The sequence below is a fragment of the Cucurbita pepo genome, chromosome LG11 (genome assembly GCF_002806865.2).
Source record: "Cucurbita pepo subsp. pepo cultivar mu-cu-16 chromosome LG11, ASM280686v2, whole genome shotgun sequence".
In the NCBI taxonomy this organism is placed as follows: domain Eukaryota; kingdom Viridiplantae; phylum Streptophyta; class Magnoliopsida; order Cucurbitales; family Cucurbitaceae; genus Cucurbita; species Cucurbita pepo.
In genome coordinates this window covers 2,407,232-2,433,969 of record NC_036648.1, presented here as the reverse complement: position 1 = coordinate 2,433,969, position 26,738 = coordinate 2,407,232, and the positions used below count along the sequence as shown (strand labels likewise).

General features: G+C 34.7%; 3 protein-coding genes across 8 annotated transcripts; 1 reads left to right on the top strand and 2 right to left on the bottom strand.

The window, feature by feature from the left end:
• Nucleotides 1–2,460: 2,460 nt before the first annotated feature.
• Nucleotides 2,461–8,721, top strand: LOC111805730 (endoplasmic reticulum-Golgi intermediate compartment protein 3-like). Its single transcript, XM_023690947.1, has 13 exons — nucleotides 2,461–2,928; nucleotides 3,369–3,442; nucleotides 3,702–3,785; nucleotides 3,910–3,990; nucleotides 4,842–4,922; nucleotides 5,415–5,507; nucleotides 6,320–6,499; nucleotides 6,612–6,679; nucleotides 6,786–6,837; nucleotides 7,492–7,545; nucleotides 7,652–7,744; nucleotides 7,833–7,899; nucleotides 8,203–8,721. Exons 1-13 carry the CDS (start codon nucleotides 2,787–2,789, stop codon nucleotides 8,292–8,294), a joined length of 1,161 nt encoding a protein of 386 aa, XP_023546715.1. The 5' UTR covers nucleotides 2,461–2,786; the 3' UTR covers nucleotides 8,295–8,721.
• Nucleotides 8,722–9,385: 664 nt separating this feature from the next.
• LOC111805729 (ethylene-responsive transcription factor RAP2-4-like) lies at nucleotides 9,386–11,258 on the bottom strand. The gene has a single exon (XM_023690946.1). It carries the CDS (start codon nucleotides 10,752–10,754, stop codon nucleotides 9,696–9,698), a length of 1,059 nt encoding a protein of 352 aa, XP_023546714.1. The 5' UTR covers nucleotides 10,755–11,258; the 3' UTR covers nucleotides 9,386–9,695.
• Nucleotides 11,259–16,138: 4,880 nt separating this feature from the next.
• Nucleotides 16,139–23,055, bottom strand: LOC111805728 (uncharacterized WD repeat-containing protein C2A9.03-like). Of its 6 annotated transcripts, XM_023690941.1 has the most exons (11): nucleotides 22,844–23,055; nucleotides 22,392–22,551; nucleotides 22,131–22,301; nucleotides 21,715–21,801; nucleotides 19,983–20,117; nucleotides 19,787–19,897; nucleotides 19,619–19,710; nucleotides 19,425–19,530; nucleotides 19,246–19,332; nucleotides 19,062–19,127; nucleotides 16,139–16,870 (listed from the first exon to the last, which is right to left on the bottom strand). In XM_023690941.1, exons 2-11 carry the CDS (start codon nucleotides 22,545–22,547, stop codon nucleotides 16,523–16,525), a joined length of 1,359 nt encoding a protein of 452 aa, XP_023546709.1. In that variant the 5' UTR covers nucleotides 22,548–22,551; nucleotides 22,844–23,055; the 3' UTR covers nucleotides 16,139–16,522. The 6 variants fall into 6 exon arrangements, with proteins under 6 accessions (XP_023546709.1, XP_023546708.1, XP_023546710.1 ...); XM_023690940.1 differs by lacking the exon at nucleotides 16,139–16,870 and having other exon boundaries at nucleotides 18,330–19,127; XM_023690942.1 differs by lacking the exon at nucleotides 16,139–16,870 and having other exon boundaries at nucleotides 18,330–19,127; nucleotides 22,880–23,055.
• Nucleotides 23,056–26,738: the final 3,683 nt, after the last annotated feature.

The following is a 26,738-nucleotide window of genomic DNA, read 5'->3' as shown; positions in this document are numbered from 1 at the left end:
ATCTGCAGATCCAGTCTTTGAAGTTATTCGTTTGTGTTTCGATTCCACAGTTCAAACGGAGGGAGACGTTGTTGAGTATGTGGCTTGACTTACTCCAAGGTGACTCAAATCTTGATTGAGCAGTCAGTTTTGTAGTCACGGGTCCTGCTTTAGCACCATTTCCCATTATTCCCTGTAGAGGGCGGTTTGTGACCTTACAATTTTCTAGGGGGTCGTTTCAGAATCGGAATTATTGTCTCGTCTATTGAACTATGCTCGTATAGACTAAAAAAAACCATATTGTTCTAAAGTGTACGGTGATTCGTGTCCAGATATAACATACCTCCTAAACCTAGTTTGTCAGGGTCTTGTTGTCCCTCTTGGGTTTGTCATTAGTGCCGATGGCACTAACTAGCTAGTATAGTCCAAGGATGAATTGATTGTCACCAATAATTTAAATATTTAAAAAAAAAAAAAACATTATTAATATCATCAAATCCAATAGGTTATAACCCTATGTGGGAATGCAGCTAACTTTTTTAATTTTTCTTCTTTGGTACGAAAATTAATAATTGTAAAAATAATATTTTTATTTTAATTTTGTAGCTATAAATGCTCCCTAAAATTTACATTATTATCAACTTTAACGCCTAGATAAGCTATATAAATTTTCGTAATTAAATTTAAAATTTTAAAAATTTTAAAAATTAAATAATTGTAATGATTATTAAACGATGTCTTAATTAATCGAGCTCGAAAAAAAACACGGGAAAAAGTGTTTGGAGTCATGTCGAACTTGAATGGAGTGATTAGACAAGACTAGTTTTTTTAAAAAAACGTACCAAATTCCAACATAATATATTATTTGATTTGAAACTCTAAAATTCGAAAAGGTTTATGAATTTGATAAGATGTGTAACATGCGCACACTTTGATTTGATATCTACCGATCTTCTTAGACAACAAGATTTCATATTGGATTCTCGAGTCAAAAAGTGTTGCCATATGGATTTCGTGTTTGAATTAGTACTCGTCTAGTAAACCTAAAATGACAGTGTTATAAGGAATGTTTTGTTCCTCTCTCGGATCGATGTAGGATTTCACAATCCACCTCTATTAGGGGTTCAACGTCCTCGTTGGCATATTGTTTGATGTCTAGCTTTGATACTATTTGTAACAACCGAAGCTCACTGTTAACAGATATTGTCCTCTTTGAGCTTTCATTGTGGGCTTTCCTTCATGGTTTTTAAAACGCGTATGCTTGAGAGAGATTTCTACACTCTTATAAGAAATGTTTCGTTCCCCTCTCGAACTAATGTGAGATTTCACAATCCACCTCTATTAGGGGCTCAGCGTCCTCGTTGGCACACTGTTCGATGCCTAGCTTTGATACTATTTGTAACAACTCAAACCCACTGTTAACAGATATTGTCCTCCTTGAGCTTTCCTTATAAGCTTTCCCTTAAGGTTTTTAAAACATGTATGCTTGTGAGAGATTTCTACACTCTTATAAGAAATGTTTCGTTCTCCTCTCGAACCGATGTGGGATATCACAATTCACCCCCTTGATGGGTCTAGCATCTTCGTTGGCACACTGCCCGGTGCTTGACTTTGATACCATTTGTAACAATCAAGCCCATCATTAGCAGATATTGTTGTATTTAGCTTCTCCATTTTGGGTTTCCCTTCAAGGTTTTAAAACGCGTATGCTATGGAAAGGTTTCCACATCCTTATAGGGAATGCTTCGTTTTCCTGTCCAACCGATGTGAGATCTCACGCTCGAGCTTCTTAGTTTTTGGGAAGATCGTGAGTATGACTCTATTGAGATTATGTTATTTGAACAAAACTATAAGCAAAATCACGAGAACTTATGATCATGGTAGAAAAATATCTTACGATCAGGAGCGTTCATATGACTCGAGAACCCGATCAACCTAGACTACGTAACCCAAACCATACAAATTTCGTTAAATGACATTTTTTTTTCCAGTTTGAATTAGGTTGAATTTTTGGAAACACAACAAATTAGGTTCAGTTTACGAGTGGACATTGACTCGTAAATGTCTGATATTTAAATTTAAAATATTTTAACGATAGAAGCTCATTCATTTTCTTCCTTTTTTAATTTGAATTTTATTTATTCTTGCGGGCTTCAAGCGGCCCGGCCCATTAAAGAAGACAGAACATTGGGCCAGTCCATTTTGTTAGTGGGCTTGAAAAGGTCAATTTTCCAATTGCATACGGCCCAAATGCAGCGCACCCAGATAAAATGGGCCATAAAGCCCATATGAGTGTCTGTCTCCAATCATCGACATATTTGATATTACATTTTAATTTAAAATTTTTAAAAAATTTAAAAATAATTAAAATGTATAAAATGGTAATTTAACCATATATTACTTAAAATATGAGGGTATTTTTGTGTCCGAAAAAAAAGGTTTATAGTTTTTTAGTTCATGATATAAATAAAAAAAATGTTAGCGGTAGAAAGATCCTAAAGATTCACGGTCTGCAGATTTTCCAATCGGAGACGAAGACCCAATCCCTATATCCAGGGAAACACGGAGCTCGGTTTCTCGTTTTAGATCATATTCCCTTGGGTCTCCGCCGTGTTCAATTCTCAAATCCCAATTGTCCCGTCATTTCCCGGGAAGAATCGGAGTTTCTGTCTGGGCGGGGGGTTTGAATTTTTCAAAATTATCCTCCATTGATCTCGTTGTGTTCTTAATTTTGATTTGGATAGATCGAACACCGGGATCTCTATCTTCTTGGCTGCTGCGTCGGATCGGAGAATTAGAGGCTGGACATGGATAATATAATCAGCAAACTTCGAAACTTGGATGCTTACCCTAAAATTAATGAGGATTTCTACAGCCGAACGCTCTCCGGTGGCGTTATTACGCTTGCGTCTTCTGTTGTCATGCTCTTGCTATTCATTTCCGAGCTACGTAGGTTTTCCCTATCTATCAATTTTATGCTGCCTGCGCGTTTGTTCTGTACATTCATAATTGAATCTTGATCTCATCATAATGTGTATTTCAATTGAAATTTATTATATATATATTTTTCTCTTGAATCTGTTCTGTTCTATGTACATTTTCGAGTCCCAGGCTGCATTGGGCAAGCCCCTGTCTGACTTTTGTTGGCGCCATTAGTTTTTTCCTTGTCATTCCTCTTGGTTCAGCAGACAAGATTTCATCGGAATTATACATTATCATCAGAGTTTACTTCTTGATTCATATGTTCTTTATCAAAGTTCAGGCCATAAGATTACCAATATATCATGCCCTCATTAATTTCTGTTTTCTTGCTGTTTCTGTTTGAGTATATACTTTATAGATTTGCTTTCTTTAACTGCTAATACACTTGAAACTCACATTTGTTGTAGGGTTGTATCTCCATGCTGTGACAGAAACAAAGCTCGTAGTCGATACATCAAGAGGAGAAACCCTACGTATCAATGTAACTTACCATTTCCTAATTTTGTATAGATATTGTGTTTATATTTTCATTATTTTGAAGCATTTCGGGATGTTATTATTCTTCTCTTGCTTTACCTTTTCGTGGAGAATAATTTAGTTTTCAAGTGTGGGCATGTCATTTGCTCTTCTCGGTTGTTATCCCAAGTGTAACTATGTCGTACATTGTTTCTCGATGTTTCTAGTGTTATGCATAAACTTTTCTTTGTTAATCTATACATTTTCTCCATTTTTATTTGCAGTTTGATGTTACCTTTCCTGCACTTCCTTGTTCTTTATTAAGTCTTGATGCAATGGACATCAGTGGAGAGCAACACTTAGACGTGGTGCGTATGGTTACTTTTCTGTTTCTCTCCTTTCCCAAAATATATTAATTATCTGAAATTGAGCTGCGTAATGCATGTCTGTGCGTGTGGTGCAAGATTTACATATTGTTTTCCCTGTATGCAGAAGCATGACATAATCAAAAAAAGGTTGGACTCACATGGCAATGCTATTGAAGCTAGACCAGATGGGATTGGTGCTCCTAAGGTTTGTAATGTGATGACAATTTAAATTCCTTCTATTCCTTCCCCTCTCTCTGGCCATTTGTGGGACCATATGGAGCTAATCTAATCTGTGCTACGTTAGGGATGATAGTTCAACTGGAGAAACTCTCTCATCTAGTCACCATTGACTGTGCTTTGGATAATATGTATTTTTAGATTGGCATAAATTTTTTAAGAAGTGATAAATTGATTACTGTTATCTGTGGTTGCGTTTATTGAGTGTTGGATCAATCCAAAGCCAGCCAATTAGAGTGGTTTATTTGCGGCACCATTAGACTAAAACTCTACAATCCAAGCAATGATGATTAATGATTTAAAGTTGACCTTTTGCTGCAGTGATGAGATGAAAATAATATTGTGCTTAATCTACAATTCAAGCAAACCAATAGGATGAGAAAGAACGTAGGATGGACTGGATGCAACATGATATATGATGGTTTACACACATGCATGTTTATGTGAAAGATTTTTAGTGTTTTTAGGTGATGGAAGGTTAAGAATCAATGGTGCTTGCAGTGGTAGAGAACACGTCTAGAAATTTTGTAACATATAACCATTTTTGAGAAAACAAAGGCCAGCAAGAAACTTGTATACAAATATCTTGACTTGTGCCAGTTTTTGTTTCCATTTTAATTGTCTAGCTTAATTTTGATGCAAATTTCTATAGCAATGGACATCTTCAACAGTTTGATCTTTAATCCAATCAATAAAACTATTTGATCTTTAATCCAATCAATAAAACTATCCGTCCATACATATGCATTTTGTGAATCAGGCTTTACTTCTGTTATTTAATTGTCTTTTTTGCTATTGTTCGTTTTGACTTTGGCACAGCTAGAGAAGCCCTTACAGAAACATGGTGGCAGGCTTGAGCATAATGAGACATATTGTGGTTCCTGCTACGGAGCTGAATCAGTATGACCTTCTTCATCCTTTTTTTTTTTAAATATCTTTTTTATGGATAACCGAACTTTCAGTGTAAAGCTCACAAAAGAATTTATTTTTTTTCTCATATGACTTAATTGATTGTTAAATATAGTTTCCTAGTTGCTTGACTACCTCTAAATAGTTGATGTGTCAGAAAATCTTATAGAAGTTCATGAGTCTGTTTGGTGGTTGATTGTGCAATCCAATAAGTGGCTATATATCTTATGGCTATGGCCAGTTATTTTGTTAAAATTAATTGACGTAATATGACTTGATGAATTAAACTATTGGTTATGCGTTATGTCATTTTGAGTTTACTTTTTTTCTTCTTCTGGTTTTTGTATGTTTTCTTTTTGTCCACTTCTTCCTTTGAGAGGGGCCTCATTGAAGATTAACCTAGTTGGTGCTACATCCTCCCTCCTGCTTTCTCAGTTCATTCGCTTAACCTTTTTTTTACTTTGAAATCCTTTATATTCGCAGGCAGATGATGATTGCTGCAATTCGTGTGAGGATGTTCGTGAGGCTTATCGAAAGAAAGGTTGGGCTGTGTCAAACCCAGATTTGATTGACCAGGTTTGTCAGGATGAGGGCTCCTATTTATCCCTACAATTTTGAAGTTGCTTCCAAGTTTGTTCAAGTATCTGGCGTTAATTATACATATGTATTCATGCCCCCTCATTAGTTTATTGCATGGCCATGATGTTTAAATTTTCTTATCGAGACATTTTTATTTCAGAAGTTGAACTTTATTAAAATATAAATATCTTATGCATAGCTTCTTCACCAATTGACATGGGTGAGATCTTCCATCCATTGTTGGAAGACGGATGAACTTTTGACCTCCGCGGCTAGAGTGATGTTTTTCCGCCCTGCATTATGTGATATAATTTCTTGAGATACACGAGAACTTTTGCATATGATCTTGAAAGCATAATAATCCCATAGTTGCCCCTAATTTAAAGATTATTATTTGACAACGTCCATAGCTTGAGACCTATTTTTGCTAGACAATATTGAATTGAGATTTCATTGAACAATAGCATACCCCATCCTTTTTATATACAATCCAGTAGTCTTAGGCAACCTTTGAGATTTTCTATTTATTAAATATTTTGTATCACACATTACTTTTTTTTTTTTTTTTTTTTTTTTTTTTTTTTTTTTTTTTTTTTTTNCGTTGTATGAAAAGAGCATCAATTCAAGAATATCATTTTTCTAGGGTTATCTTGTTGACTTTGAATTTTCTCGTACTGCCGTCCGGTGTAATAATATCAGTAAGATATGCCTAGTACCGTAGGGATTTCAGTGTTCTGTTAATAGGATGATTTTAAGGCTGATCTTATCTTATTCACTATCATAATTTTGTAAATATTTATGATGTTCAGTGCAAAAGAGAAGGGTTTCTCCAAAGGATCAAGGATGAGGATGGTGAAGGATGCAATATATATGGATTTTTGGAGGTTAATAAGGTTGCCGGAAATTTTCACTTTGCACCTGGGAAAAGCTTTCAACAGTCGAATGTTCATGTACATGATGTGTTGGCATTCCAAAAGGACAGCTTCAATGTAAGAAACATTTTAAACTTGGTCTGTCATTTTATAAAAAAACAACCTATGCCTAAGATTGAGTTAGGGTTCTTAGATTATCAGTCTAATTTAAGTACATTTTCTGACTCAGATAAGTCACAAGATTAATAGATTATCATTTGGAGAATATTTCCCTGGCGTGGTGAATCCTCTGGATAGGTAGGCTTTCACTTCTTTTCTTGGAGCTCCTAGTCACGTTGAGATCTCCTTGTACTATGACCTTATTTGCATTTATCTTTGATATTTTAATTTTTCAATTGTGAAGCGTGCAATGGATGCAAGAAACACCAAGTGCAACATACCAATATTTTATCAAGGTTAGTTTTTGGATTATTTTGAGAATAAACTTGGATGGTTTTGCTTTTGGTTTCTCCAAAAGGCCTCATACCAATGGAGATGATATTCCTTATAAACTCATAACGAGCCCCTTAATTAGCCGATGTAGGACTCCTCTCCCAACAATGCTCAACAATCCTCCCCTTGAACAAAGTACACCATAGAGCCTCCCTTGAGGCCTATGGAGCCCTCGAACAGCCTCCCCTTAATCGAGGTTCGACTCCTGAAGCCCTCGAACAAAATACACTCTTTATTCGATACGTGAGTCACTTTTGACTACACCTTCAAGGCTCCCAACTTCTTTGTTCAATATTTGAGGGTTCTATTGACATAGCTAAGTTAAAGGGCTTGACTCTGATACCATGTTGGGAACCATGACTCTCTACAATGGTATGATATTGTCCACTTTGAGCATAAGCTCTCATGGTTTTGCTTTTGGTTTCCCCAAAAGACCTCATACCAATTGTGATAGTGTTCCTTACTTATAAACTCATGATCAACCCCTAAATTAGCCGATGTGGGACTCCTCTCCCAACAATCCTCAACATTATTGTAATGAAGATATATCACATCATTCCTAGTATATTAGCTGGAGCAAGCCGAGTAGAGTTTCATTTGCTGTCTTGTTTTTGCAGGTTGTACCAACCGTTTACAAGGACGTTAGCGGGAATACCATCCAGTCAAATCAGGTTGATATTAGTAAACTCTGAAATCTGATTAATTGTAATTGTTACCACATATATGCTTCATATATTTGGGCAACGCCATAAAGATGAGAGCCATGTATTGTTGCAGTTCTCTGTCACAGAACATGTAAGGACTGCAGAAGTTGGACGGCTTCAGTCACTTCCTGCAGTTTTCTTCTTCTATGACCTTTCTCCCATCAAGGTTGGTTTTTCTTACATGTTCAATTTGTGATGAAATGGAAGATCAACTTTTCGTTACTCTTATAGCTGTTTTGTTTTGTATGTTATAGGTCACATTCACCGAGGAGCACGTGTCATTCCTCCACTTCTTGACAAATGTATGCGCTATAGTTGGAGGTACTTAACGAACTCCCATCCTCTCGAATTGCTTTACTTCATTTATTTGGTACCGACCTCGTTACATCTTTATATTGAATCGATGGTAGTAGGTAGTACATTGCCATCTCTTGGTAAAGGATACGAAATAACATCAGTATGTTTCGTAATTAAGTCGGGCATAGTTTTCATTCTTCTTAGCTAGCTTAACTATGCCTTAAGCATATGAGTTTCTTTTGTTCTAGAAGGGAAGAATGAACTTGTTTATGCTTATTGAATCGTATGACTAACCGAGGAAAATGCTTTCATGGTGGTTCGATCCAGGCGTGTTCACGGTCTCAGGAATATTAGATTCATTCATATATCATGGTCAGAAGGTGATCAAGAAAAAGATGGAGCTTGGTAAGTTCAGCTGATAATTGAGCTCGATCTATTTGAGGTGTAGATGCTGCTTACGAAGCCTGGCAGCAAATTACAACTGTGAGATGATCAAATCAAGAGAAGAATGAAATGGTTAGATGGCCGTAGTATTCAATTATGGATGAAGTTTGTTGCCATGATTTTAGTGAGAGTTAGAAAGGAAGGAGCTTAGCTTAGCTCTCCCAGCTCTGTTTCATATTTAAAAAAGAAAAACCACTTGTTTACAGTTTAACGAGTCCTTTTTAACTGTTGTCGTAAATGTGAATATCCCACATGAAGAGGTAAAAGACAGGATTCTCATCATCTCTTAGATTCCCCTCACCCCCCTCCCACCACCACCATTGGATTTCTTTTTGTCATAGGTTTGACTTTTGACTTTATGATTCATAAATTTTAATGGGTACACTCTATATTCTCATATTATTGCATTAATTCAGTAAATAAATATATCTTTGGAAGTTTAATTAAAAGGAAGAAAGGGATAGTTTGGGTTCATACCAACCACTTTTGGTGCCAAATTAATTCCCTTTATTCCTTTTCTTAAACTTCAAGTTTAGTAGTGGTTAGTCGGTGACATCCTACGTGGCCACTACTTTTATCTATAATTTTATATTTAAAAAGTTAATTTGTTCTTGTTTATATATATAATTGTTCAAATAAAATATTAACCTTGGTTTAGAATAACAAGGCTCATTAAATTATTTTGATCTGAAATTCGAAATGTATCTTGCATTAATTTTATTTACTTATTTAAAAAAAAATTAATTAAATTTGAGTTGTTTTGTATAGGCTTGTCTTTCTTTTTTTCTTTACTTATTTAAAATAGTACTTGTCTTTCTCTTTTTTCTTTACTTATTTTAAATGGATCAAATAAAATTCCTTAAATATCAATTTATTTTAAAAAATGAAAATTCTTTCTCAATAATATCCTTGAAATTATTTTAAAAAATAAAAAATACATTTATCATTATCTTTGAATATTGTTTGAAGAGTACATTATCTTTGAATAATATATATGTTTGAACATATTATCATAATATTCAGTTAAAACTTAATAAGAGAGAAAAATGAAAATCTAGAAAAGTAATAATTGAGTAACACAAACATAATATATTATTATTACATGGAGAAAATTACATAAATGTAAATAATAATAACTTGGACGTATCTCCCGCCGGCCGAACAGCCAAAAAAAAGTTGGCCGCCGGCGATGGCTGTGCCGGAGATTTCACTTCCTATTAACAATTTCTACTTGTTAAGAAAAGACCATAATATATATAACTTCTAAAACTCCCTACAAAACACTGAACAGACTGATTCTGCTAACTGCTAAAACTTAGTCGCAGAATCTCCTAAAAGACGACGACTCCTAATCAAATGTACTGAAATTATCGTTATCAAGATGTGAAGATCGAAGCCCAATCGATTTCCGACGGGTATTTCTGCAGCATACTGCTTTCCGACGGCGGTTCCCACGGTGAATCCGTCTGATCGGGGAACGTCAGATCCGACAAAGGCGAAGACCCTGCCGACTCGTCGCTCTCGGCCGAAACCGGCGACGAGGAGTTCTCCGCCTTGCAACAGATCTCCGATCCACTCGATCTGGCATCCTCTGTTTTTAGATTCTCGTCGGGATCAATCACCGTCGGCGTCTCACACTCTGATTCGACTGTTGAAGAACTCGATGATTTCGATTTCTTCGATGAGGCTCGGTTTGATTTCCCCTGTTTCTGCGACTCCGCCAAGGTTTGGCAGATGGCTTCAAGCTTCGCGTCGACGGCGGAGTGGAGCGGCTTGTACTCGCCGAAATCACCGCCGACGGAGGAGCCATGGTGCTTGAGATGAGGGAAATTGAGCCTAGCAAAGTCGCCTCGAAGCTTGTAAGCGGCTTTATCGTAGGCTAAAGCGGCTTCTTCGGCGGTATCGAAGGTGCCGAGCCATAGCCGAGTTCGGTTCCTCGGTAGACGGATCTCGGCCACCCATTTTCCCCAATGCCTTTGCCTTACGCCTCGATAAAGCTTCGTCGATTTCAGTGGAGATCCAACTTGCTTCATGGAAATCCCCTTCGGTGCTAACAAACTCCCGCCGTTCCTCTGATTTCTCGCTACCTGGTTGTTAATCTGTCCCCAAACTGGCGGGATCAGCGTCTGGAGAGCAAACTGAGATTGGATCTGTTGGATCTGAAAGGGCGTCAAGTAGTTAAGTCCGATGGAGGCTGATTGCTCTAATCCATGGAAATCTTGACCAGAAAACAAATGGATCATCGGAGGAGAACAATCGGAGGAGTAAGAAGTGGATTCTGTTTGGATCGAAGATGAAAAAGAGAAATCGGGAATAGAAAATGAAGAAGAAGAGGAAGCAGCTTTCATAAAAGGCTCAAGCGCTTCCATTAATTCACCACCAACTGGATCTGACTGAAAATCTCTGCAACCATACAAATCCATCAAAGCAGCCATAACTTCTCTACCAAATTCAAAACTAACAAGAAGAACACGATGAAATCAACAAGTATTTCTACGCAGAATAGGGTTTATAATAATAACCAACCCTTCAAACTCCAAGAGGGATCAAAAACAACCCTCGGAAGTCGATCTGGAAAACAAAATGAAGCGAAAAAACAGATTTACAAACAGATCTACGGAAAAATTTGTCCAAAAAATTTTAAAAAACTGGATCTCGATTCTGGAAAACACCTGCGCTTTCGATAAACCTTTTTTCTCAAGTTTGCTTTCGGATCATTCTAAAACAAACTCAAAAATCAGAAACTGAAAGACAGATGATTAACAGAAAGGGATTCAGAGAAGCGGGGATTACAGAGGGGGGATTGAAGATGAAGAAGAAGAAGATCGAAAACAAGAACACAGTCAGTGAAATTTCTCTCGAATTTCGCTCGGTCTCACTCTGATTCACGATCTCAGGCAACCCTTGCCTTTTATAAGAGTCCGGCCCCAAAATTACTTCTCTTAATCACTTTCTTAATCACAATTAATCACTCTAATTAGCTTCATTTTCTTTTTTTATTATTTTAATAAACTCCTTGTCCCTTCTCTTAGTCTTATCTACCCCTCACTCTGCGTATGACGTCAATCTACTCTATTAAAGGCACCGCCGCCAATCAAACAATGACACGATGCCAATTACTGACACGTGTCCTTCGAGTTCACTGGCAGGTGTCGGTTTCTTCGTTGTGGGTCCAGCCTCATTTTGCCATGTCATTTTTAATTTACTAAATCATAAATATAATTCACGCAAGTTAGTTTATAAATTATTATTTACTTATAAATTTTGATTAAAAAAAATAAAATTAAATAATAAAAAATAGAATTTAAAATGAACAGTTAAATGGACAAATAAAATGTATTATTTTATTTAATTAATTCTATAAGTTCAATAATGATCCATTAATTAAACTAATCATCTATTAATTACGTGTCAAACAAGTTCAATTTTTTTTACCATAAATTTTAGATTTTCAAATATTAAATTGTACATCAAATTGACCTAACATTTTAAATTAATTTATTAAAAATTTGAAATAATTCTCAATTTTATATGTTATCCGATAATTTAATATTAATCGTCACTTAATTTTTTTTAAAACGCTAATCCAACTGCGACAAATACTTTATATTAAAAAAAAATAAGGACAAATTAATCAATTATGATATGATTTAATTACTTTAGTTAGTATGATTAAATTTTATTTTTAGATTGATTTAATTTAAAAAATAAATAAATGAATAAATATAATGAAATAAACCTTATCTGTAAGTGTGTGTGGTGATGGAGAAGTGATTGGACGGCTTCCTGATATCATAAATGATTGTACCAAAACTCTTTACTTCGCTTTGACTTTTTTGCCCTTTAATTAATAATTTATTTATATATATATTTTTTTTTACTAATTGTATAAAAAGGTGGGCTTAGTCCATAATATTTTATTTATTGGTGGGGTTTTCTTATTACTTTAATTTTATGATGAGGACATTTTTGGTAATATATATATATTATATTATGGGTTGTGATGGTGAGGAAATCGAACGGTTGATGTAATGGGAGTTCACGAGACAATGATGCGGACGCAGGCAGGATATAAAACGTCGTTAACTAGGGGTAGTTGAGTTGACCTTGTAGTTGGGTTACGTGACGGCGTGGAGTTGGAATCGGAGTTCGGAAGGAAAGTGATAGACAAAGTCATGTGCGGCGGAGACAACCGCCTCAATTTCGGCGCCGGATTCTCCCGTGGAATTGAGTGGGTTTATGTTCTCAATCATTCCCACGCGCTTTCTCGGCGATGTATTACCACAAGCCAATCATATTTTCACGTGTCTCTCACACAGAGTTTCGGCGCGTGAACTAGGAATGAAAAAGATGGAGAGGAGAGAGAAGTGTGGTTAAGTTAGTTGACCAATCCGAGTTTAACAAAAACTGTGAAGCACGCAGCCAACAAGTTTTGTTTTAAGGAAATAAAATTAACTAATTATTAATATATATATATATATATATATATATATATATATATATATATATTTTTTTTTTTTTATGTATTATGTATTATTATTAATTACAAAATAAGAATTTATACCAAAAAAAAAAAAAACATAAAACATATTCACAAAATAATTATAATTAGTTTTATGATTTATAAATATTTTTTAACGACCAATCATATATTTGAAATTATTAAATACGATTTTATAATTAATTTTATGAGTTGACTTTGCAATCAAAAAACGCTCAGAAACTTAGATTAGACTTTTCGATAAATAATTGAGTAATAAGCTTTCTTAAATTTTAATAGTGAGATCGAGCTGGAAAAAATATAGTTCTCCACGTGCTGAACTCACCCCTCGAATATCGTCAATTCGTTAAATACCTAGCTTCTCATTAAAAAAAAAAAAAAAATACCCTTCAAAATTACGTTTATCGTTCATTTGACAATAAAAAAAAAAATCAATAACATTTTGATGCAAGTTTTTTCGGTCGTGATATATTTGCCAAATCAAACAAAATTACGCCAGTTTTCCCGTGCACGGATCACAAATTTAAGAAATTCACTCAAGAAAACAAATAATTTAGAATCTTATTTTAATTATTTCCTAAAATAATCTATATATTCACACACAACCAAACTAAAAAAAAAATTAAAAAAAAAAATTAAAAGAGTTTTTTTTTATGATACTATAAACGAAAATAAAATAAACACAAAATTACAAAAGTTGGTGTAAGAAATAATAATATATTTGGACACCTTACCTTAATCAACCCGCCATTATATTGTCTTTTCATGATAACCAAGAGTCTAAAATTCTTCCACCCTTTTCTACACCCTTTTTTATAATATATATATATTATATTTCATGCAATTTGCCGTAATTTCATGTTGTTTACGTTCAAATATATCGTACAATCATGCCAGAATCATCTACGAACATCATAACGTCCCAAGCACAACATGTCACATCATACTAAACAGTATACATTCATATTTCACATGTTTACATATTCAAGCATAACAGTCTAGTATACAATTTAATGACACGTTCAAATCCACGAGCATGTGTCAACATACAACATACAATGCGTAACCATATATATATATAGACACACATGGTTGTCGTCTACTCACTTTTAGCTTATATCATTACTTTATTTAAAATTGTTTTCAACATATTTTGCAAATTATTTATCCCAAGTGTGACTGAGGCTCGAGCATATGTCGATAATGTCTGTGAACTCCAAATTTCACACGACTGACTTGTTCGTTAGGTTAGAACAAGTGTTGCATAGTCACCGTCGACTATCAAAAGTGCAATTGTGACAAGTGGTATATATATATATATATATATATATATAATTATCCCGAAGTTATGGTTCGATTAAAAAAAGTTAATTAAAAAAAAGAGAAAAATATTAAAAATGAAAGGTTGAAAGTATTGGTTGGTGGGTCATCTTCACGGCGGATTTGATATTATAACAATTCTTCACGCCACTTCCTCCTTGGAATTTTTACATTTAAAAATAAATAAATAAATATATATATATATATAGTAAATTAATTAAATATTTATTCATTTTTACGAGATTATGCTCTCACCTCCTTATGAGCGAAGTTTAAAAACTTTCGTACCTAGTAGAAAATGGGTTTTGATTTAGTAATATTATCTTAAGATTCAGACGGGTCAAACAGCAAAGCTCGTATTAGGTCGATTTCGATCTTAGTGTTGCTCGACCTTCACCAGAACGAGCTTCAGGCAGGTCCCTACCACGTGTCGAGCCTTGATTCCACCCTTATCACTAATTTTATTTGTTTGTTTTTTTTTTCAATAATAACAAAGAACAAAAATCCAAATAAAAACTCCTTGCTATCTACGCCAAGCACAAATCATTCAAACCTTTTTAAAAAAAAAAAACATAAAATTACGTTGCTCCCTTTCTTAATGTGCTCACTTCCAAATAATTTATTTTATTTTATTTTTGTAGGATAATATTGTTTTAATTTAATTCCAACCTTTAAATAATTAGAGAAAATGAGGTGTATTATGTCATTATTCGTGCAATAAAATATATTTAAATAATTTATAATTTGGGAGAAAATGTTCGGTTGTTCGGTTTTTGGCTCTAACACTAACTGTTAGAGTCTAAGGCCATCGCTTCATGATTATAAAAGGCGTTTATTAGATAAAGGTTTTCACGTAAAGTTAAAAAAATTGTATGTATTATATATATATATATATATATATATATATATATATATATAAATGTAAATTTAAGAGGGAGGTTTGATACTTGGCTTGTGGAGTGGGAGGGGTGGAAAGTGCGCGGTCAGATCCGAAATAAGGGGGGGGGAAGTGGGCCTTATAAGCGGCCCAAAATGAAAATGAAGTGGACGTGTGGGCCCAATTGATTTTGGAGAATCAATTCTTGAAGAACAAACTCCAAATGAGACACGTCAAATCTGACGTGTAAACCACTCACCCTATCCTCACAAAATCTCACTCCAAATTTTGAGTTCCCCGGTTAATTATTATATATATATAATATTCGCATGTAATTCCAAGGACAAATATTTTTTAAAATATTCCAATGTTTATTCAGGCAATTTCTTTTTAATAAACCAAAAAACATTTATTTATTTATTATTATTTTAATAATAAGATTGTCCTCGTTGAGTCCCTTCTCCAATCGATACGGGACCTAGTGTTCTCGTTGACACTTGTCTCTCACAATCCAATCAACTAGTGTCATGTTGACACTTGTCTCTCACAATCCAATCAACTAGTGTCATGTGGGATCTCACAATTCACCCCTTTCGAAATCCAGCCCAATCAACTAGTGTCATGTGGGATCTCACAATTCACCCCTTTCGAAATCCAGCACTCGTTTCCCTCCCTCCCCAATTGATGTGGCACACTGTCCAGTGTCGGACTCTAATATCATTTATAACAACTCAAGCTCACTGTTAACGGATATTATCCTATTTGTGAGATCCTTTGGAGAGGGAAACAAGCTCACTGTTACGAGTGTGGAAACCTCTCCCTTCATAGGCGGTCTTTATTGTCAAAATCGATGGGCTCAAAACCCACAACTTTCACTTTAAAGTTTTCATGGATTCAAAAAGAAAAATCAATTCTCATAACATGACAAACCATGCGTTCACATGGAAAAATCAAACCATGCGTTCACATGGAAAAATCTCAATTTTTTCGTTAAGATTGAGTCATACAAAGATAAAAAAGAATGAATTGTATAGGTACCCAAACATCGAGAAGGAAAGACGGTCTCAGAGACAAAAGATATGGTATGTGATCCATGGATCTCCAATGTTAGAACCGAGAAGTGGAAGATTTGAAGTTGGGGTATATACAAACTAAGAACAACATGTGGGTATTCATCTTTACACACATTACACAAAAGAAAGAAGCTATACAAGAAGATTTGAGTAAATACATGAATTGAATCAATCTGTTGAAAATGGACTGACCATATTCATTACAACCCAAGAGAATAAAGGCAGCAACAAAAGAAACGGAGGTCTAAATGCGATGAGCTTCAACAGCACGCCCAAAGTATAGCTAAAAGGGAAACCTTCAGGCAGACCTCTTTCTAGTTTCAGGACATTGGTGAAGTCTTTTCCAGACAATGCCAATGCTTATGCTGCCCTTTACTCTCTCAATTGAACACTTCAAACAACGGCAACAACTTAAATACATATTTCTTCTAACTAGAACATGGAATCTATGTACTTGTTATGATGTCGTTTGTTGAACTCTAATACGCTACCGTATATTCGATCAGCGATGCCAACAAACAGAGCTTCCGTGTCGGGACTGAAGGATATTCCAGCAATTTCCCCAAACAGATCAATTTCTTGTGCTTGTTCATAACCTGTGCGACTTTCATAGATGTGGACGAAATCTGCAGGCTCTGCAGTCGACAGGAATTTGCCATCGGAGCTGAATTTTACACATCTGATTGATCCCATTCTTCCCTTGAGCACAGCTAGAGACTTGGACGTATTCCTTATGTCCCACAGCCTGCAGGTGGTATCTTGGTTACCAGTTGCCAAAATGTGCCCATCATTATATATATATATATATATAATTATCCCGAAGTTATGGTTCGATTAAAAAAAGTTAATTAAAAAAAAGAGAAAAATATTAAAAATGAAAGGTTGAAAGTATTGGTTGGTGGGTCATCTTCACGGCGGATTTGATATTATAACAATTCTTCACGCCACTTCCTCCTTGGAATTTTTACATTTAAAAATAAATAAATAAATATATATATATATATAGTAAATTAATTAAATATTTATTCATTTTTACGAGATTATGCTCTCACCTCCTTATGAGCGAAGTTTAAAAACTTTCGTACCTAGTAGAAAATGGGTTTTGATTTAGTAATATTATCTTAAGATTCAGACGGGTCAAACAGCAAAGCTCGTATTAGGTCGATTTCGATCTTAGTGTTGCTCGACCTTCACCAGAACGAGCTTCAGGCAGGTCCCTACCACGTGTCGAGCCTTGATTCCACCCTTATCACTAATTTTATTTGTTTGTTTTTTTTTTCAATAATAACAAAGAACAAAAATCCAAATAAAAACTCCTTGCTATCTACGCCAAGCACAAATCATTCAAACCTTTTTAAAAAAAAAAAACATAAAATTACGTTGCTCCCTTTCTTAATGTGCTCACTTCCAAATAATTTATTTTATTTTATTTTTGTAGGATAATATTGTTTTAATTTAATTCCAACCTTTAAATAATTAGAGAAAATGAGGTGTATTATGTCATTATTCGTGCAATAAAATATATTTAAATAATTTATAATTTGGGAGAAAATGTTCGGTTGTTCGGTTTTTGGCTCTAACACTAACTGTTAGAGTCTAAGGCCATCGCTTCATGATTATAAAAGGCGTTTATTAGATAAAGGTTTTCACGTAAAGTTAAAAAAATTGTATGTATTATATATATATATATATATATATATATATATATATATATANATCCAGCCCAATCAACTAGTGTCATGTGGGATCTCACAATTCACCCCTTTCGAAATCCAGCACTCGTTTCCCTCCCTCCCCAATTGATGTGGCACACTGTCCAGTGTCGGACTCTAATATCATTTATAACAACTCAAGCTCACTGTTAACGGATATTATCCTATTTGTGAGATCCTTTGGAGAGGGAAACAAGCTCACTGTTACGAGTGTGGAAACCTCTCCCTTCATAGGCGGTCTTTATTGTCAAAATCGATGGGCTCAAAACCCACAACTTTCACTTTAAAGTTTTCATGGATTCAAAAAGAAAAATCAATTCTCATAACATGACAAACCATGCGTTCACATGGAAAAATCAAACCATGCGTTCACATGGAAAAATCTCAATTTTTTCGTTAAGATTGAGTCATACAAAGATAAAAAAGAATGAATTGTATAGGTACCCAAACATCGAGAAGGAAAGACGGTCTCAGAGACAAAAGATATGGTATGTGATCCATGGATCTCCAATGTTAGAACCGAGAAGTGGAAGATTTGAAGTTGGGGTATATACAAACTAAGAACAACATGTGGGTATTCATCTTTACACACATTACACAAAAGAAAGAAGCTATACAAGAAGATTTGAGTAAATACATGAATTGAATCAATCTGTTGAAAATGGACTGACCATATTCATTACAACCCAAGAGAATAAAGGCAGCAACAAAAGAAACGGAGGTCTAAATGCGATGAGCTTCAACAGCACGCCCAAAGTATAGCTAAAAGGGAAACCTTCAGGCAGACCTCTTTCTAGTTTCAGGACATTGGTGAAGTCTTTTCCAGACAATGCCAATGCTTATGCTGCCCTTTACTCTCTCAATTGAACACTTCAAACAACGGCAACAACTTAAATACATATTTCTTCTAACTAGAACATGGAATCTATGTACTTGTTATGATGTCGTTTGTTGAACTCTAATACGCTACCGTATATTCGATCAGCGATGCCAACAAACAGAGCTTCCGTGTCGGGACTGAAGGATATTCCAGCAATTTCCCCAAACAGATCAATTTCTTGTGCTTGTTCATAACCTGTGCGACTTTCATAGATGTGGACGAAATCTGCAGGCTCTGCAGTCGACAGGAATTTGCCATCGGAGCTGAATTTTACACATCTGATTGATCCCATTCTTCCCTTGAGCACAGCTAGAGACTTGGACGTATTCCTTATGTCCCACAGCCTGCAGGTGGTATCTTGGTTACCAGTTGCCAAAATGTGCCCATCAGGGTGCCATGCAGAAGCAAAAGAGTAATCCAAGTGCCCTTTCAGGCTCTCTATCACCTGTTGCGCAACGGAATAGAATATCATTAAACGTTCACAAATTTAACATATCAAGAGAAGAGTATGTTAGAAATCACGACTCTCCAACCCCTTAATTAGCTGATGTAAAAATACTTACTTTGCCAGAGTTAGCATCTGCAAGCAGACACTCTGTACTGTCCCCAAGCACTGCAAGCATCTTCCCATTAGGACTAACAGCGGTGCTCTGTAGAAACAAGAAAGGCCAAATCAAGACGAGAAAGAAAGCAAATAATGAATCATCAAACGTTTTACGACGTTCGAGTTTGCATCACTTACATTTACAGACCAGCGAAACATGAAGCCGTTGAGGCAAGTAAATGTCTTAGCATCGTAAATCCTAATTTTTGCATCATTATTTGCAGCGACAATCCTTGTTGCACCACTGAAAAGAAAAGGGCACCATAAGGCGTATGCCCTGAGGCAATGAAAAAGATGGACCTCCTTAACGCCCTTGAGGGAATGAAACTTACTCTGGAGTTTGAAAGATATCAACAGCATTTGTAATTGCATTTTCTTCTGTTGTCATTTTGGTGCAAAATGCAACTCCAGGATTATTCACGTACTGCACCATGAAGGAACAGCAAATTAGAGACTGTAAACCCCATTGATTAGTAGACAGTTTACAAAAATCTCCACACCTTGCAAATTAGTTCCCCTTGAAAACCACCCGCCACGATTAAGTTCTCCTTTACTGTCATTGTACTTATCTGCACTCTGGACAATGACTGGGACGAGACTCCAGGGCGTTTCTGTTCAAGAGATCCCATTATAAGTAACTACATTTTAATCAAAGCAAAACTTTAAGCACCCTCAGTCTGTCCAATGATCACATACCACGGTGGGAACGATTTGTTTAGCTACATTGAGTACTTCTTTGCCTCTCCGAAGCGATGAGGACCAGTGCATTACTGAGTAGTTTTGCATAAGGTATACGTCATGCTTAGAAGTTGCCCACAAGAGGTTTCTTAGCTGCAAGGTAGGAACAAACAAGTCGGTTACTATCGTACACATTATAAGGTACCCCTTGAATTAAATAACTGGTTTGTAACCAAAACCAGAAGTAAAATTAGCTGCCACCAGGGGTTGAAAGGTTATGCCTTCAACCTTATCCTTCAAGGATGTGATTTAGGTGCATGATAATAGGATTCTAACAAGGCTATCGAAATGCAGGGCTCAAGCAAGATATGCACAGGACTAAGTTACATAATGAATGCACAGATCAGCACAATACTGACTCTGTGGCGGACATAAAAGAAATAGAAGGTTGACTGACAAGAATTGCGCTAGAACTGCAACTCGACGAATAAATAAAATATCATGAACACAGAACAAAACAAAAAAGCACACAGGTAAGTCCAGTAACAGAGTTAAATTAGCCTCTCTAAAGGCCAAAATCTACTTGAGCTACAGGTTGCTACAGAGGCCTCTTAAATGCTCAGATATTTTTCCTATCGTACCATATAATAACGTCCTGGCAGCTGCTCAGATATAACTTCCACTCTGCTTTAAAGGCTGAAATAAACAGAAATAGCAGTCCTAAATGCCACAGATGGGTTAAAGTGATAAAGTTGTATTTAACACTCCGACGAGGAATGGTATTTAATATCATAAAAAAATTAAAATAAACATGGGGTTCCCAAGTGCCATTTGTCCCAGAAGTATGTAAGAGGGAATTCAATACCAAGAAGGGTATATCCAAGAAATTATAAGTAGCAATAAAATTATAACACTTTCAGGGGGGAAATTGACATTCTCAAGAAGTAACTAGCATCACTATGATGCACGCCCAATGATCAAGATTATAGAAATTAGATTAAGCAGCACAGCACTTTTTAATCGCAAAATTTAGATTGCAAAACTTTAAAGGAAAGCAAGCATCAATTATCTATCTATAAAAGAACAAAAAGTATCTTAGCCTGTCTCAGTAGATCAAGAGCGCCTCATTTCAAAATTTCAGGGAGTATTTAGTTCCAATTGTAAGAGAAGTGGCACCGTTATCCATAATCATAGTTTAACAGGTAAACCAAGCACCCAGATCATAGAAATTAGATTTTTAGCAATTGCATGCCTGAACAAGCACTGATTCGTGGCCTCAGTGGACTATAATTTTTAAGCTGAAAGACTTCTCAAAGTTCGTTAGTATCTAGTAATTTAATCCATCTCAAATGAACAAGTTGTAAAATAGAATCAACATAATAAGAATTCTGGAGTTCATACCTCAAAATGTATGATCAGACATAGAGCTAGAATCATTTATAAATACATCCATAAAGGATACTAACATGTTCAAAACCTGCAAAACTACAATGCTAACGATGGTTTTACAATTATGATCAAGAGACTGTAAAAGAAGAACGCATCCTGATCAAGCGTAGCAAATATGGTTTCAGAAACACCCATAGCTCGGAAAAAATGAGGTCTACGATAACCAATTAGCTAATTAGTTCTTGAGGGACGGACGGGATCTTAGAAATGATATTAAATGAAATGAGCTGAAAAGGGAAAAAAAAAAAAAAAAAAAAAAAAAAAACTCATCATTTTTTTTTTAATCTCATAAAAATTTTACCTGAAAATGAACGATTGTTGATTTAACAAGCCTTGTATTGAACTGGAAGTCATAAAACTTATTCCCCTTCTCCACTCGCAAGCATTCCTGTCAAAGCAAGTTCAACGATGATAAGGGAATTGTCAAGATTAAACAACGAACAGAACAATAATAAGTTAGATAGCTCTGGTATTCACCGGAGTGTGAATAAAAGAACCGATAACCCAGAAAACCCAAGCAATTATTTCCCAAATTTTTTTAAAAATGGAAGTATGATTGTCAAGTGCCTGAAGCTCTAATTACTTGAGCAACACGCCGTTGTTCAGAAAAATTATAAAATTATTATGATAACGATAAGAAAGTGGAAGGGCAGCCACTCGCGAAATAAGAGACGTCAGAAAGTACAGGGCAATGAATATTGACGAAGGAAAAGGCACCTTTTCCAGTTCATCTCGAGAGATTGGCGGCAGGCTCTCATAGTTCTTGTACTGGCTCAAACGATTTTCCCGATAATTCTCCCTGGTAAAGGTGAACCTCTCCCAAGGTATTCCCTGGATATCTTTCCCATTCCTAGCATCCAAAGCAGAGGTATCCGTCCTCGGCGTGCTCTGTAAAAACAAAATTCCGGAAAACAATTCATTACGACATCAATAAGACAATAGAAAAGGCAAATTGAACAGATAAGTAGCAGTACTGACTGTATCGATGTCGTCCTCAAAGTCGGAGTCTATGTGCTCGGTACTCTGATCAGTATGGAAGTCATCATCAGAGAAAAATTGACCGTCATCAAAATCACCGACTTCAAAATAATCATCCACAATATACGCAAGATCGTCGTTCTGAAATTGCTCCATCAGTCTATAAACAGTACACAAGAAGCTCGATCAGTGGAAGAACACAGCTAAATCGAACCGCTTCACGAAATGGAAGTAACACAACAGAATTCAAACTGAAACCAATCCCAACAAATTAACACTGCGATTGAACAAACAAAACATTGCAAACAGCAATTCAAAATGGAAAAACGAAAAGAACGTCAACATATCAAACGAAACTAAACCAAAACAGAGAGTCAACAAAACGAAAGAGTGAACGCATATCACCAGAAAAACGAAACAGCGATTACGAATGTAGGAATGAAATAGTATACCTTAAGAACAACAAGAACCAGATCAAAAGAACTAACCAAGGAAATTCAAACAGACGATTTCTTCTTGATTCCGGAGAATCAAACAGAGAGAAAAAGAAAGGGAAAGAGATTCAGTTCGAGTTCAAAGAAAGGCGGCAATGGCGAGAAAGTAGAAGAATTGAAGAGAGGAAGAAGGAAGAGTCTCGAAAGTGTATTGTATTGAAGAAAGCAAGAAAAGGCGTAATGGGGAGGTTGGTTTTATAGCGGAAACACAACGGGACGGGACGGGAGTGAGTTAGCTCAGTGAACGGAATCGGAATGCTGACGTGGCACGGAAAGGTAGGGACACCCTGTGGGCTTTTCTGCAAAACCGCCCGGTTTCCTTAAAACGGCCTTTCCCTTGTACTTCAAGGAATCTCTGCTTTTTACCACGCCGTAAATCGAGGCTTACTATTTTTACTCTACTTTTGAATTTTACCCAACTTCACCCTAAAATGGAAACGAATTGATCTTTATTAATTCAATTTAGAAATATCCTAAATTATCTAATTTTTAAATCAATATTTATTTAGTTTATAAAATTTTAAAATGAAAAAAAGAAAATTGTTTTAAAAATGATAATATAAGCAATTAATGACAATCCCTAATTTAGTATTCCTAAATAAAATGGAATTAATAAAAAAATAAAAATAAAAATAAAAAAGGAAAGGAAAGTGGCTATGTGCCATTTTTGTCCACAATTATGATTCATTAGGTCCACGTGGTCGAATACCGCCACGAATTCCATGGGTTGGTTGGAATACTGTTCTTCTCTCCTTACACGTGGCATAAATATTTAACGGAACCTAAACGCCTCGTTATCCGCCGTTCAAAGTCCAACGAAATAAACAAACAAAAAAACTCCAAACGCCGTTAAAAGAGAAAAATAAAAAATAAAGAAAGAAAAAGACGCTATGGGGCTTAACCAGAGTTGAGTTAGTGGAACCATGGGTCCACTTTGGGTTAGGAAAAGGTTAAAACGTCCACCGCCTACGACCCCTCAGTTTTAAGGACGTGGGCCCATTAAAGGCCCGAGATCCAACCCTTCCAATTAAGCCACGTTCCGGCTCGCCGATGCCGAAAATTGACGGGAAATTCGAAAGCGAAAGCTTTGGTCATTTATATATATATATAATTTTTTTTTTCATTAATGTTTAAATAACATATATTTTGTTATTTTATTATATGGCTTTGCCAATTTTAATTTATTTTAACGAGTTAGATCGAGTTCTAAAATTTTTATAATCCAAACCATTCTGGTTAAATAATTAACTCAATTGTCAATTTTTTATGGTTGAGTTAGTTCGAGTCATTTATTTAAATTTGTATTTTTAATAAAAATAAAATGTAGTTACAGACCAATTTTAATATATATTTTTAAAAATCACTCTAATTACGAAGTAAATATATATTTTAAAATTAATAATAATTTTTGTCTTTGATTTTTTGAGTATTTTTTTAAAATTTATTCATATTTTTTTATTTATTTTTAAGTAGCATGATTAAAAAATAGGCCATAATGGGCATTAGATATTGGTATATAGCCTAACTCCTTGGGCTGTTTGTCACACGCAATTAAAAACTTTTTAAATAATAATTATTATTATTATATCACCACAAGCCAAAATTAAAAGGTGGATTCAAATTAATTCATCTACTTTAACGTACAAGCTGACTCAAGAGAATAAAATTAATTATTTTAAAAAGAACAATTTGCTTTTTGGTCACTACATAAAACATTTAATGATTTAATGATTGAATTATTCGTTGAGGGTCAAGTTACTGTGGTGATATAAAAATTACTAAAATACCCTTATACTACTTTCACTTTTTTATGGTCGTTGCCTATTACTGTCAGTAACCACCATTATCGACGTGTGTGGCCAAATAAGCTTGGATTCTGCACAAACTTCGCCTATAGTTTGACGAAGCCGTAATGTCGGGCAAAAGATGTGAGTGGGACTTGAGTTTTTCTTAAGACTTGTCGTGAGCGTTTCAATATCACCATATCACATAACAAATACAGAGAACCTGATAGTTAAATAAAGACTTTGCAAGTGTGTCACAAGTGTGCCATATTAAGCTTGCAAATCAGAATATAGAGTTACGACCAAACTCTCAAAGAAGGAGTCTTACCGGTCAATAGAGCACAAACCAAGCTTATTTACTGAGGACTTGGAAGTTCAAATGAGCGTGAATCAAAAGTGTACTAAGTTTGTACCTACGAAAGAGCCGTTTATATTTTCAATATTTTTTAGATAATTTTATTAATAAACAAAAATACATAAATTTAAGTTATCCAATGGAAAACTCGAGACAATGACATTTCGATTTAATTTTTTTAAAATAATAATTTAAAACAAATATATATATAAAAAGACTTTGACTTAGCCATTGTTAATTTATTCAAAGCCGGCCTTGAATTTTCAAATTTATTTAATTTATATAATTTATTGAACAGACTATATTCAAAGTGAGAAATTTCCCATTAAATTCTTTGTAAGTTCTTAGTTTATTTTTTTTTTTAATTAATTTTTAATAGAATTTAAAAAATAAATTTTCAATACGATCTTGAACATTGTTTGAGAAAATCAAGAGAACTTTAACTGTATCAAACGATTTTTCATAATTGAAAATGTCAAAACTATGGCCAACATAAGCGTCGACAATTGATTACTTATGTTCTAGACCAGGTTCAGCAAAAAAAAAAAAAAAAAAAAAAAAAAANAAAAAAAACAAAAAACAAAGCTAAAACTGATGTCGTGCTTAACCTAATTTTTTTGTTCGTCTGTTCCTACTGAGACAATTTCTATTCGCCTAAATCTCTACGGACTATCATCCGTAATTAAAAATAAAAGTTATTTAATTAGATGTTCGAGTTTCGTCATTTATTTATTATAATAAAAAAAATTCGATTTTATGAAGTCAACTATTTAATTCAAGGTCAACTTTTGACTATTCAATTCCACTCTATCTCTCTTTCATCTCCGGCGAGAGACACCGTCACGCGCCACCGCCACCATGCCGTCGGCATTCAGGAAGAACAAGCTGTAGAACCCATGGAGAAGTCAAACTGGTCTGAGATCCGGTCATGGTCAAGCTCTGAGCACGGCGAGCCATCGGAAACCTTTGTCTTTGTCACAAAGCTACCGCCGTCGCCGCCTAGGACGAACAAGACGCAAGACGTTCTCTTTAATATTTATTTTTTATTTATTAAAAAAATAAGAAAATGTTTATATTTAATTTCTAAACCATTAAAACGTGGAACCATATATTATATCATGGACGAATATAATAATATTTCCATATGATATTGAAACCATAGAGGATAATTAATTAAATATTTTGGTAACCCACTCGAATTTAATATATATATATTTATTTATTTATTTACAACCCTCTTTTTTTCTCTTACTTTTATTTTCCACCGGTGTCCTCAACGTGATGTAATTTAAATATTATATTAAGGCCATTACAAGGTCATTTTAGTCTTTTCCATGTTAATTAATTACTCAAAACGGAACAAAAAAAAACTCAATATTCCTTTTAAGCAAAATATATATTTTATTTCATAAATTTATTAAACATAAAATATTATTTTATTTTATAAATTAAAAAATACATATTATGTAAGATTAATTATATAATGACATAAATATAAGTCATTAAATTAGTTTAGATGTCCAATCTAGACGGATTTTGTACAAATTATTTATGAAAATAATAAATTTAAAAATAGAGATGAAGCCAAGACCTAATCAATAAATATAGTATAGTCAGCATCAAATCTCGAAATAAAAATAATATAAATTAAAAAAGTAAAACAAAATACTGATAATTTGATAAGGACAAATATTAAGAAATAATCGTGAAATAA